The 13,665-nt window shown below is 42.7% G+C and overlaps 1 protein-coding gene across 5 annotated transcripts in view; it reads left to right on the top strand.

Annotated features, from left to right (window-relative positions):
- SRGAP2 (SLIT-ROBO Rho GTPase activating protein 2) overlaps positions 1-13,665 on the top strand; it is a 209,876-nt gene that overhangs the window by 175,008 nt on the left and 21,203 nt on the right. For all 5 annotated transcript variants that reach the window (XM_054025841.1, XM_054025839.1, XM_054025840.1 and 2 more), the window contains 4 exons: positions 806-883; positions 2,880-3,014; positions 4,515-4,620; positions 8,693-8,917. In XM_054025841.1, coding sequence (XP_053881816.1) covers positions 806-883; positions 2,880-3,014; positions 4,515-4,620; positions 8,693-8,917 — 544 coding nt within the window. The remainder of the gene's footprint in view (positions 1-805; positions 884-2,879; positions 3,015-4,514; positions 4,621-8,692; positions 8,918-13,665) is intronic.

Here is a 13,665-nt window from a genome sequence, read left to right as displayed (position 1 = left end):
AAAGTTGCTGTGTTCTGCCCAAGGAGTGGCTTCAATGTATAGGTTGTATATGGGTGAAGTGATTCAATATATAGGTTGTATATGAGTTTAAGTTTGTAGAGTACTTTGTGGTACTTCCTTCTAGTGAGGGAGGGAAGTAAATACTTTTTTCCTGGTGTGGAAGGGGAGTTTATCCCTTGTTGTATTCTTAGATTTTTGCAGAAGGAGATTTTCCAAAGGGTGTGAGAATTTGGCCTGTCCTGCTTGTTGACATGGTTGTAATGTTTTAGATGGATGGGATCCCACCCTGATTGTGCCTAGGCTGGGCAGAATTATTTTTTTTAATAATTTCAACAGATGATATCAATGTTTATTTTTAAGGGTGATTTTAAATTTTTGCAGTTGCACAAAATTATGAGCTTTAAGCATTTTTTAAAAGTTGTATCAGAATTTTCACATTTGTGGGAAATTATGTAGAGGTCAAATGATGATTTAATGACCGTACATGTTAAGATTCAAAAAGTTAAAGCATTATATAAACTGTTAAAAGTCAAATTGTCAACATCACATGCCAAAATATTTCAAGTAAATATTCTTAAAACAAACGAAGTTCTCAAGCAGTGTTTTTCTTACTTTGCCGATTTGTAAACTTCAATTATCATAGGAAAATGTTTTTGTTGGTTTGTGATATATGGTGAAAGACATTTAATGACACTTTCCAATAAAACTCATCTTTTCAAATTGGTTATGCAATATTACTTTGCCAGATGAGGACCTGAGTTGAAATCTTTGACTGTCATTGTGGGTTTCTCTTATTGTCTTACAGGACTGCAGCATGAAGGCATATTCAGAGTGTCTGGATCGCAGGTTGAGGTGAATGATATCAAAAACGCATTTGAGAGAGGTAAGGAGGGTGTATTCTGTATCACATCATCACAGGTGTTACCATTCTAAAATACCTTTAGTATTTTGGACACAACTGATTGTGCCCTGTGTAGTGTGGTTTTTTTACAGTTCTACATTTCATAAATGACTCCAGGCAGAGAATTTTTTTCAATGCTCACTAACCTTGAACATATAAAGTCACTTGATATCTTATGCTTCATGTCTTGCTACATCGCCGAATAATAATCATTCAGAATTTCGGCACCTGTCATGTTGGATTGTTTAATGACTGCACACATTTCCTTCTTGGATTTAACTACCTAGTCTGTTTTCCTCCACCTTGTGAATAGACTCTATTCCATGCCTGGGGTGGGATCTCTTGCCCCTGACATTTCTTGTAAAGCAATATGACTACATTTACTCTAATCACCACTAAGTAAGAGAGTCCATTTCAACTCACTGTTCATTTTACTCTTATTTGGAGGGCTTTTGTTGGGTTTTTAGCTTGCATATGTGATTGGCCTTATGCACAAGCAACTGTTTGGGGGCCCTCTGACACAGCAAGTCACATCTGACCCAGTTTCCCTGCCACAGTGGGACCAGAGAAAAAGTTACCTTTCAGATCAGTCCTAGCAGTTTGTGGCCCCCTTCTTGCTTGGGACTCTGAAAATCACAAGGCTGGTCCTGCTTCCTCATACATTTCATGTTGCAAGTGACACATTAATTGTAAGTTTTCATGTTCACGTATCTCCACATCCCAGATATGGGTGCATAGCAAATTGCTATCAGTGAGAGGAGAGAGAGAGATGTACGTATTTTAGAGATGTGATCTTCTTCTGCCTAACCATGATGTTGTTGAGACTACAATGCATTTGTCTTTTATCTGAGAATGAAATACCTTGGAGAACAAAGGAAATGCATGTGTGGTAGGGTTGAGGGCTTACAACACCAGACTCTGACTACCTTTCTTAAAGTAAAGGACAGATGTCAGACATTTCAGGGAAAACAGCCAGTTATTCCAGTATCACCAAAATAACATTACTTTTTTTAGTTTCATTTTGCTTGTCCCTCTAAAGAGGATGATATACAGAACTGACGAAGTTAACAATAATGTCTGTGCAGTTTATTACTTAATCCAGAACCCTTGGTAGCAGTTAATATCAAAGATAATGCTCTGGTTCATAGTGGACCATTTATTATCCTGTGTGGTTATTAAAGTAATAGGCAAGCTTTGGTAATTTCCGTCACATAATGGATATATATAGCTTCGATTTGAGGTTTGCCCCATCATAAAATCTAATTATATTTGATAGGGAGATTTCCGTAGGGAATAGCTCCTTCAGTGTGTGTCTTCTTTTTTGTAATAGGCGAACTACAGTATAGATAGTTACAAATTAACTGCACCAGAAACTTTATTTTCCTACCAATCCAGCACAACATGTCTCTTTCTAAGACTTGTAAAGGTAGTGATTGGCACAAGCATTGGCCTGCTGTGTAGGCCCCAAAGCAACCCCACAGTGAATCACAGAGTTGATTAGATGTGAGCAGTTTGTGGCAATGTGCTTCCCACCTCCTATAACCCAGTTAAGAAATGCTCTGTCTGTTCCCTCCAACCAAAAACACCTGGACTGCAGAGCCTCCCAAAGTTACCACAGCTCCAGGAGTAATTCCATCCCCAATGTGGTCATAGGTGGGGGACTCTTCCTCCATGTGTTGGGGTCAGATGAGAAAGTCAACCCCTTTATCTGCCTGAGTGGGGGCATGCAGCCACCTCCAGCCACAAAGGATGGCTGCCAAGGACCTTTCTTGATTGCTGTACTTCGGGGATGGCTTTCCCAATCACCCATTGCCTGCTCGGTGTTTTGGGGGAATAGGGAGTAACCTTTGGATTACGTGGATCCTTCTTTCTGGCTGAGACATGTCCTTCTAGCAGAGCAGCCAGATCCTCTGTCTACCAAAGTTCTTACTATTCCTCCTTACCTCCTTTTTTTTATTCTTGTTTTTGTTGTAACTAGGGGAAGATCCACTGGCTGGAGACCAAAATGACCATGATATGGACTCAATAGCGGGAGTTCTGAAACTCTATTTCCGAGGGCTGGAGCACCCTCTGTTTCCGAAGGAAATCTTTCATGATCTGATTGCCTGTGTCAGTAAGTAGATGAAGGAATGGTGTTTTCTATTTAAATAGAAGACCTGCAAAAAAATGCAGATGACCCTTTATCAACCCCCCCCCCCAATCCTCTGCTCCCCATTCCCCCCAAAAAAGATCAGTTTATGGTAATAAGAGTAAACTTTTATTGTACCAGAAATGTTGATTTTATTTTCCGTCATAGTCCAGATTGCTTTTTTTGAGCATCCCATCTTCATCCCCTCCCAAAATATTTCTCCTAATCCCTTTTAGGCTCTGTGCTCCAGCCATCATCCAGAGAGGACTGCTCAACTCTCTCTTTGCAGCACTCTTTAATCTCATGGCAGAGCCTGTTTAGGAAAGTGAATCTGAGAAGAGAATGAAGTGGATCCTTAGGGATCTGCACCACAGCAGCATGTTTGAGATAGTGGCCACAGCATCTTCAGAGCCAAAGCTTCAGAAGTAGTTTTTTTTTAAATTAATAATTGGCACAAAATGCTCCTTTAAAGGCCAATACTCAGAACGTGCTTGCAGCTGCCATCTTGGAAGCCCACTGTTCTAGCAGCGTTTTCCTGCCCAGTCTATCCATGTACATGCAGCACATCTGTTCTGGTGCATGCCATGTATTTCCAGCAGGGAAGCAGCTGTGTGTTCTAACCAGTCTGAATAACCCTTCCATTAACCACAAGGAAGATTCCTTATGGACTCTCACTACTGAATGTATAATGTGAGAGTGATCACAGTCCAGGTATAAACAGCTTGGATTATTTCAAAGCTTTTTCTTTTTTGTTGGAAACCAAGTTTAAATGGTCCCATTATTGCCGAATCATTCAGCAGCAAAGAATGAATCTATTGTCCAGGCAGTGGAATAGCCATCAGCGGCAGCCTTTGAAGTGGGACAAAGATAACTGCTTCCGAAACAACTCATGGTTTTCTTCTCACAGTAATGACTTTACAAAGCTTAATTCATATTAGATGAAAAGAAATCTGCTCCCAAATAACTTCATCCTTCCAGGGCTGAGGATTTATGCTGCCCACTTTTTTTCTCCGTCGTCTGCTGCACACAGAGCTTTTAGCTCACCCTTTAGCTATGGTAATCTATTTTCTGAGTCAGACCAAACACTTTTTTGTTCAACACCCACCTTTTGTAACTGATTGGAATGAGCTATTGTGTTGGATCTAGTGAAACAGACATAACTCAATGCACCCACACTGTAAGGGAACCTACAGATAGATTACACATACCATGTACCTTTGCAATAAAGGGCTTTGCAGAACAGGTTATGCATACATTACATCATCCAATAAGGCATTTCTGGAGAACACATCATACACCTTACAGGAAGCAGATAGCCCCTTTCTTCCCCAAGATTCTGTGCTACTGTATCTTGGCTCCTATCTTTAATATTTTACACCCTAGTGTAGGGAACCTCCTAGTGTGCCACAGACGTGCAGATTCAGTGACTTCAGGTATGGCCATGGTGATATAATAACTCTGTATGGTGCTCTTTCCTCCTTTCAGCAATGGATAACTTACAAGAAAGAGCACTACACATCCGGAAGGTCCTTCTGAGCTTGCCTAAAACCACTCTGATTGTAATGAGATACCTCTTTGCATTCCTCAGTCAGTGAGTATCCCTGAAAGCACCAGAGCTCTGCAATAGATGTTGGGGTTGGTATAAATGTGTTGAATTGAGAGGACTGCAGATTTGACACTCTGCCGTTTCTGATCCAGAGCAGCAGTTCAGGGTACAAGTGCCGTTCTCTTTGCCAGTAGCAGTTTGTTGCCTCTCAGCCTGCTTACTTAACTATTGTATCTATTTTGCTGGGCCCTCTCAGCATTGCAAAATGGTAACTAGAAAAAACTTGAGCAACCTCAACAGAGTTCTTGAAATGAAAATTCATAATACTAGAGCTAGCCTGGTAAGCTAATGTAAGTGCAGCATGAAGGATCAGGGGCTGGGTCCCAGGCTAGCAAGAACTGGGAATGCTGCATACTCCATCCTTGTTGGGGTAGATGGGCTCAAAATGCATAAGATTCTTACTCCCCAGCTGGTGGGTACATGGAGCTCTGCTGGCAGAGGGGACCCAGCCTTATTCTCCTTGCATGCTGTGGGGCTCTTGAGGATGCTAAGAGGAGGAAATGTTGCATCCCTGCATATATTCTGTATGGAAGCTGAGAACATCAAATGGGTGTTCCAGTGGTATTGTCCTTCAGCATGTTCACATTGGGGCAGGTAAAAAAAAGTGAGACTGCATTTGGGAGGGGATGTTGAAATTATCTATGGTATATACACTGTATTTGGGCTTGAATCAAAACACTAGATCTGTACAATCCTAAACTTTGGCAGAGACGGAATCTGACCTTCCCATCTGGCACCTTAATAACAGACTGAACCAAAATTCTGGATCAGAACATCCCCAGAAGTTTTTGGATCTGAAGCTAAATTTTGCAGCCTCCGTCTAGACATTGCCAAAGTTCCCTGAAACGTTATACTAAAACGAAGCCATAGAAAACCAGGCACTGTCCGAATGATTATATGTTGGCATTGCTCTGTGGATTCCTGTCTGGTTGACCAATTGCATCAGGGGAGTGACCGTACAAGAAGATTCAACCTTCCATACTTCAGAGCTGAATTCTGAGGTGTAGCTCTGTAGAGCTCAGTCATCTTAATCGCATCATTTTGGCAACCTGGAGGATGGATGTCTCATCCTTTTCCTCATGATGGGTTTAACGTCTTGTACTGCAATTTGAGGTTTCAGCTATAAATAACTTACAGAGGGCTATGGAACCTCTTGCCCTTTCTCTCATCTGTCTCCCACAGGTCATTAAAACTAGCTAGACAAAGCAGCCCTTTCTGCCCTCACTGTGCCTCCAATAAAATGGAGGAAAATTCGGCTTCCAGAATGGATTCATGTTCCCATTAGAGAAATAGTGTGTGTTTAGTTTGTGTAGAGCTTGGGAAATTTATTTCTACAACTGCTTTGAGAAATCTTACTGGTTTTAACTAATAAGTTATGCTATGGCCATTGAACAACCAGTCTTACACAACAGTGCAACAGACATTATTCATGAAATAAAGCATAGCCCTAAAACTCAGGGGATCACACTCTGTTTAGACATGCATATGCAACTCCCACTGACTTCTGAAGCTGAAATAAAAATCACTGTAGCTTGTTGAATTGTCTTGGCTCCTAATTGGATTAGCCGCACTTCCAAAACTAACTTGAAAAGCAAAGGACTCTAAATAAACCCCAAGGCTGACTTCATAGCAGAACTGAAAGTGATGTAAATACAACCTGAGCCTGCAGAAAATACTCCCTAAAGTTGTGAAATCCTCAGTACTACAAACTAAATCGGACCAGGCCTGGTCATGCTTGGATGGGAGACATTCTAGAGTAACCCCCAGAATGCAGCGGGAGCTGGAACTGCTGTTTCAGTAGATTACACTCTTCTTGCTAAGTATTGAACTGCTGCCCCAGATTGATGGTAAAGACTATCTCCACTTGTGATAATTACGGAGCCCATTTCACTTGAGATAAGCTTAGTGGAATGTTTGCCCACCTTGCATCCTATCTAAATATCATAGCTAACTATGTATTTTCATTGAGATGGTATTTTTCTTTCTGTCCTAAATGCTGTGCACTCTTATAAACAGCTTGGGCAATAAGATTTCTCAGAGCTGTTGTGCTGATGTGTTCAACCTCAGAGGTGGCTGCATTTCTATGGGGGGGTGAAGCGATTCCTGCATATGTAAACTTGTAAACACTTCAGGCTTCTTCTCGATGTAAGCAGGTTATTAAAATAAGATTGATAATATTTTGGTTTTACTGCTCATGTGGCAATCGACATTAAATAATTCAGAGACTTGAGTCCTGTTACCTGTGTTTGAGGCGCTAATACATCAGCTGCTCCTGAGAGATGCCCAGTCTCCTATGTAGAACTTGGTAGCGAGTTTAAAAACCCTTATTAAAATGGTTCAGGGCATTTGTTGAATCCGATCCGATATATACATCTCTGCCCAGATATAACGCAACCTGATATAACACGAATTCTGATATAAAGCAGTAAAGCAGTGCTCCGGGGGCGGGGCTGCGCACTCCGGCGGATCAAAGCAAGTTCGATATAATGCAGTTTCACCTATAACGCAGTAAGATTTTTTTTTTTTGGCTCCTGAGGACAGCGTTATATTGAGGTAGAGGTATATTGCAGAAATTGTTATTGCACTGTGGAAAACCAAAAAACATTCACAAGATTACCACTGTCTTTTCCTCCTCCCAAGCTCTTGCATAGGAAAGAGATACTCTGCAGTGCAAGAAGAGAAATTTTCCACAATAGTGCTGTGAAATTCTTTGATGCCTTGGGATTCTCATTCCGCAGATGTCATTTCTGGAGTCATTGAAGTGGATGTTTCCTTCCAGCCTTAATAGCTTTTAATTATTTTAAGAAGTGAACTGGAAAACAGGGTCTTTCAAGGGGGTTGTTCTAGAACTTAGCTCTGTTTGGTGCTTAACCATTAACTGGTGCCTTGAAAGGCTTAAATTACAGGTTTGGGGTTAAAATTTATTCAGATTAAAGAAGTGTTGCTGTGCAGAGACTCAATGTTCTGGCTGCACTTGGTAAATCCTACAGATGGGCTCCAGGAAAAGCTGCTAACAAGAAACATCTTGGTCTTTGGGAAGAGGTTTGGTTTGGAAAATACACCACCTAACTCTCGCTACCAAGCACAGAGTCAGGCAGAGGAGCTCAGGTTTTGCTCTGGAACTGGATGCAGGGCCGCAGTGAGATTACAAACAGCCGTCATAAAGCAGGATATGCTTCTGCTTGTGAAGTCAGCTCCCCAAAGCCTTTCAAAGCAACACAGTCCCCAAACCTCTACAAACCCTTGGAGGTTTTTAGCTCCAACAGGCCTTGCTTTTCAACTTCAAAAGGTTTCAATACGTCCCTGTAGCTAATACTAAAAGTCCCAGTGGCTGCTTCCATAGTGAGCGTTGGCTTATTCTTGTGCTATTGGGAGCCTTTGTGCTTGGAAAGAACTGTTTCAAGGAGGGTGCAAATGGAAAGAAGCAGAAGGGCTCCTTGGTTGCCAGCTCCCTTGCTGTGTTCGGTGCTGCAGGCTGTGATGTGTGGAGCAGCAGTGACTCAGTCAGGCCTGCCTTGGCCTCTTGACTGGATGTAAGGTGTTACTGCAGCAGCTGCTATCGGAGCAGGGTGCAGAGAGTCGACCGCATGTAAATAAATCCCTGGCAATGAAATTCAATCTGCATGAAGAATAAAGCTATTGAAAAGAGGAACAGTCTGACATTTTCTTTCTTTACCAATGCTGCATGTGCTGATTGAGGAGGATGTTAGGGAAATGGAAAAATGCCTTAGTGATTGAGTAAAGAAATCAGCATGTCAGCAAGCAGCAAAGTTTTCTGTTTTTCGGTACAGATCTCCACTAGGAATCTGTTTTCATGCAAGCCGTGTCAGATCAGGCTATCAGATCCTGGGAGATGCATCAGGAGTTTCTCCTTCCCCAGTAAATTCCAGTCACTCTTATTTTTCCTTTATTGACCCAAAACGTTCCGTTCCCAGCAGAAGGGGCTTAAAGAGCAGAGCACCCAAAGCTAGACCTCTCGATTTTAGATGTTGGCTCCCTAGCAGGAGGTGTCGGTATTGTTGGCTCGTATTAATCCTCTTCTCCCGGTCTTTTGCAGTTTATCTCAGTTCAGTGAAGAGAACATGATGGATCCCTACAACTTGGCCATCTGCTTCGGGCCCACGCTGATGTCTGTGCCTGAAGGACACGATCAGGTCTCCTGCCAGGCTCATGTCAATGAGCTGATCAAAACCATCATCATCCAGCATGAGAACATCTTCCCAGGACCGAGAGAACTGGAAGGCTCAGTCTACAGCAGGAGTGGAAACACTGAGGATTACTGGTACAGTAGGAGCCATTAGGGAGCAGAGGAAGGGGGCCAGCACTTAATATGCTCATTAACTAATTGTGTGTTGTTGTCATGCACACTGCATTGTGTCAAATTCCAGCCTCCAGCACCAGTCCCAGAATTTAAAGGAGTTAAAAACGGGTTGCGGAAGGAACAAGATGGCTCTTGTCCTTCCAGGGAGCCAGCGACTTACATGAAATAGGAAATAGCCAATGACCCAAATGTCAAACCTGTGCTTCATTCTATTGAAGGAGAATAAATGACCAGTTAGTCCTGTAGCTGTGATGACCATAATCTCCTGAAGGAAGCTAAACAGATAGTATGTTGACTGTGTTCGTCCCTTACGTTGTTGTTACTTTTCTCATTTTTCTGCCTGTTCCAGGTGACATTCCTTGAGGTACAGGGTTGATTGCAGCTGAACCTAGAAAGCTGTAAAGGACAGTACTGATCAGGGGTGAAATACAAAATCACCATTTCCATCCAACCAAAACCCCCGGAGGCCTGGCCACGCAGTCTGTCAGAAGGCAGCATCTGGAAACAATTGAGCCAGAGCCGCTCCTGTCATCTGGGGTGGAAGGTTGTGGAGGGAGGGGGAAGGGAGGTGTTTGCTTTCCTAGTGGTTGAATTGATCTCGCCCATCTCCCGCTGAAAGGAAGAATGTTTAACTGTCTCACTGCCCTTGCCCCAGGAAGGCAAATGACTTTCTTGTGTTGATATTAAAAAAAGAAGGAAGTCACTCTTTTGGCAGAGCTTGTTGACTTTTTTTCCTACCGTATTACAGGATAGGATATCTCATCAACCGTCGGACCACTAGATAGGAGATGTGAGGGGAGACTGGTTTTTTACGAACTGTTAGAAGTTTTTAACAAAGGGCTATTGCAATGGCACTTTGATTGACTCTTCAAGGCTTCCATTGATTTTACTGGCTGGCCGAGCTGTATGGGCTGACTTTTAAATCCTCTCAGAGACCTGTGTTTTCATCGTGTGAGGTTTCCCCTAGGTGAATGGGAGCTGTCATAAGGAATTAAAAAGTTAAATGTTTAGCACGTGATTATTATTACACTTAATGTATTGTATATGCTGTTTATTGTGTTAAAGTGTACACGGAACTTGATAGGGACGTGTAGGGGACAATCCCTACCCCAAATGACTAATACTTAGGCAAATACAAAAAGAAGAACAGGAGTACTTGTGGCACCTTAGAGACTAACAAATTTATTAGAGCATAAGCTTTCGTGGACTACAGCCCACTTCTTCGGATGCATATAGAATGGAACATATAATGAGGAGATATATATACACACATACAGAGAGCATAAACAGGTGGGAGTTGTCTTACCAACTCTGAGAGGCCAATTAATTAAGAGGAAAAAAAAAAAAAAAAAAAACTTTTGAAGTGATAATCAAGCTAGCCGAGTACAGACAGTGTGATAAGAAGTGTGAGAGTACTTACAAGGGGAGATAGTCAACGTTTGTAATGGCTCAGCCATTCCCAGTCCTTATTCAAACCGGAGTTGATTGTGTCTAGTTTGCATATCAATTCTAGCTCTGCAGTCTCTCTTTGGAGTCTGTTTTTGAAGTTTTTCTGTTGTAATATAGCCACCCGCAGGTCTGTCACTGAATGACCAGACAGGTTAAAGTGTTCTCCCACTGGTTTTTGAGTATTTTGATTCCTGATGTCAGATTTGTGTCCATTAATTCTTTTGCGTAGAGACTGTCCGGTTTGGCCAATGTACATGGCAGAGGGGCATTGCTGGCACATGATGGCATAGATCACATTGGTAGATGTGCAGGTGAACGAGCCCCTGATGGTATGGCTGATGTGATTAGGTCCTATGATGATGTCACTTGAATAGATATGTGGACAGAGTTGGCATCGGGGTTTGTTACAAGGATAGGTTCCTGGGTTAGTGGTTTTGTTCAGTGATGTGTGGTTGCTGGTGAGTATTTGCTTTAGGTTGGGGGGTTGTCTGTAAGCGAGGACAGGTCTGTCTCCCAAGATCTGTGAGAGTAAAGGATATGCCATCATGTGCCAGCAATGCCCCTCTGCCATGTACATTGGCCAAACCGGACAGTCTCTACGCAAAAGAATTAATGGACACAAATCTGACATCAGGAATCAAAATACTCAAAAACCAGTGGGAGAACACTTTAACCTGTCTGGTCATTCAGTGACAGACCTGCGGGTGGCTATATTACAACAGAAAAACTTCAAAAACAGACTCCAAAGAGAGACTACAGAGCTAGAATTGATATGCAAACTAGACACAATCAACTCCGGTTTGAATAAGGACTGGGAATGGCTGAGCCATTACAAACGTTGACTATCTCCCCTTGTAAGTACTCTCACACTTCTTATCACACTGTCTGTACTCGGCTAGCTTGATTATCACTTCAAAAGTTTTTTTTTTTTTTTTTCCTCTTAATTAATTGGCCTCTCAGAGTTGGTAAGACAACTCCCACCTGTTTATGCTCTCTGTATGTGTGTATATATATCTCCTCATTATATGTTCCATTCTATATGCATCCGAAGAAGTGGGCTGTAGTCCACGAAAGCTTATGCTCTAATAAATTTGTTAGTCTCTAAGGTGCCACAAGTACTCCTGTTCTTCTTTTTGCGGATACAGACTAACACGGCTGTTACTCTGAAACTAGGCAAATACAGTACATGGTGACGGGGATCTCTGGGGTTTTGTAACTTATGTTACTCTAGTGTCTGGCTCCCAAGTGCTCTTTTCACTTAGAACTTGCTTTGGAAAACATGAGGGTGCCTGGCTTCAGACATGCCATTGGATCCACAGCTGAGAAAGTGACCATGCAAAATCATGTCCTCCTATACTGATCGTCACTATATTTTGGGGGTGGGAAAGTAGTGTCTCATCTACCTTTAAAAAAAAAAAATATTAATGTTCTTCAGGTTCCCATCACTTATCTCAATTTACTTTGCTTGTCTCTATTTTTCTTCTATCTTCATCCTCCCCCCTTCGCCTTCCCCCCGTTTCCTACTTACAAGGGAAGCCAGGGAGGGGTCGAGTTCAGTGTGATTTAAAATGTTTGAAGAAATTAATCAGGGAGAAGCATCTGGTTACCATTCACGCCTCGTGGTAGCCGTGGTATTAAGTGGCTGTTAGTCATTGCCCACAGGGCTTTCTGCTGCAGAGCTTGCACGTGGCAAAGTGGCTCCCCTCCTGGCTGAACTGGTTCATCAGACAAAGGGAGATGAGTGCGTTTGCACCTGAACACTGCCTCTTCCCCAGCCTCAACCTCAGCTGCCTTCTCTTGTCCTCCCCTAGTAATGTACAAACGATGATGCTCCAGTGCAGAGGCCCCCTGTGGCTAGGAGCCATCCTTGATGTGCGCTGTGCACATTCCTTTCCGTGCTCTCGCTGTGCGGCCGTCACTTTCAGTCAGCAGCTGCTGGGGAGGATTGAAATGACTTGTGCTGGGAGCAGAGAGGGCGGGACACAATGTACAGTTTGCAGTTGAGATTTAGGTTCTTGATATGGGCACCTTTAAAAAACCTGTCCCATGTCTGTCTGAACAGATTGACCCCACATGAGACTATACAGTGGTAATGGGGGGGTGGTCAGAGTCAAGGAATCTTATGTGAACATTAGAATTGATGAGGAGAACAGTTTATAAAGATGCTCAACTTGACTTGCATTCCTCTGGCAATATATATTGCCAACACTCCCTCAGTATTCGTGTAGAACTCCAGCAGCCTAGCACTCCTTACAGCATCCAAGCGCCCGTGTGATCCTTAGAGAAAAAGGATCTCTTTACAGCAGGGGCAGGGTTTTTTTTGGTTGGAAGTGTTCTATGGGGCGGAGGGAAGGAATGTGATCCAGCTTCTCTTTTCAGTGTTTAGATCATTAGAGCTGTTTGTATGCTACATTACTTCACAATCTGGGTGAAACTTTAGCTTGTAATACTATAGCCCTCCTGGGGCTTTCTGTGGGCTTTAGATTCTTTCATTAAACTTTGCAGTGTGTTTATCCTGCCTAGTAAAGGATGGGAAAGTTAACTAGTGCCTCCTGAGGTATGGTCTTTGAAGAGGGCTAGGAAGCAGAGTGATTGTTATGTGTATTAAGTGTAATGAGATACTGGGATTGTTTGGGCTCCTCTTTTTTTCTTTTTTACATAGGGGGAGATAGCTCTCGCTAACAGATTCTTAAAGGGAGAGTATGAGGCGTCAGTGAACTCTTACTCTAACCTTTTCAGGGCCAAAAAGACTGATCCAGTTACGATCCTCTGAAGAGATGTAAAAACTGCTTTTGAGATGATTTAAGGTCTGCTCAGTCTGGTGCATGGAGGCCGTAAACCTAGAGCAAACAAGTTTTCACTTTAACAATATATTCCTGTATAGGGGAGGGGAGAGTGCTCCTCATGCGGAATTCTTAGCGGTATACTAACTGAGCAAAGAAAGACGAACAGTCGTTGCTAAAAGAACAGGAGTACTTGTGGCACCTTAGAGACTAACAAATTTATTAGAGCATAAGCTTTCATGGGGTACAGCCCACTTGTTCGGCTGCATCGGATACGCTTTATACTCTCCCTTTAAGGACGCATCCGAAGAAGTGGGCTGTAGCCCACGAACGCTTATGCTCTAATAAATTTGTTAGTCTCTAAGGTGCCACAAGTACTCCTGTTCTTTTTGCGGATACAGACTAACACGGCTGCTACTCTGAAACCAGTCATTGCTAACTGGCAGTTCAGCTCTGCAGGGTGATTTGGGAGAGGGC

The sequence above is a fragment of the Malaclemys terrapin genome, chromosome 4 (assembly GCF_027887155.1).
Source record: "Malaclemys terrapin pileata isolate rMalTer1 chromosome 4, rMalTer1.hap1, whole genome shotgun sequence".
NCBI classification, from domain to species: domain Eukaryota; kingdom Metazoa; phylum Chordata; order Testudines; family Emydidae; genus Malaclemys; species Malaclemys terrapin.
Note: the sequence above shows the minus strand (reverse complement) of the source record. Positions and strands in the feature narration are given on the sequence as shown.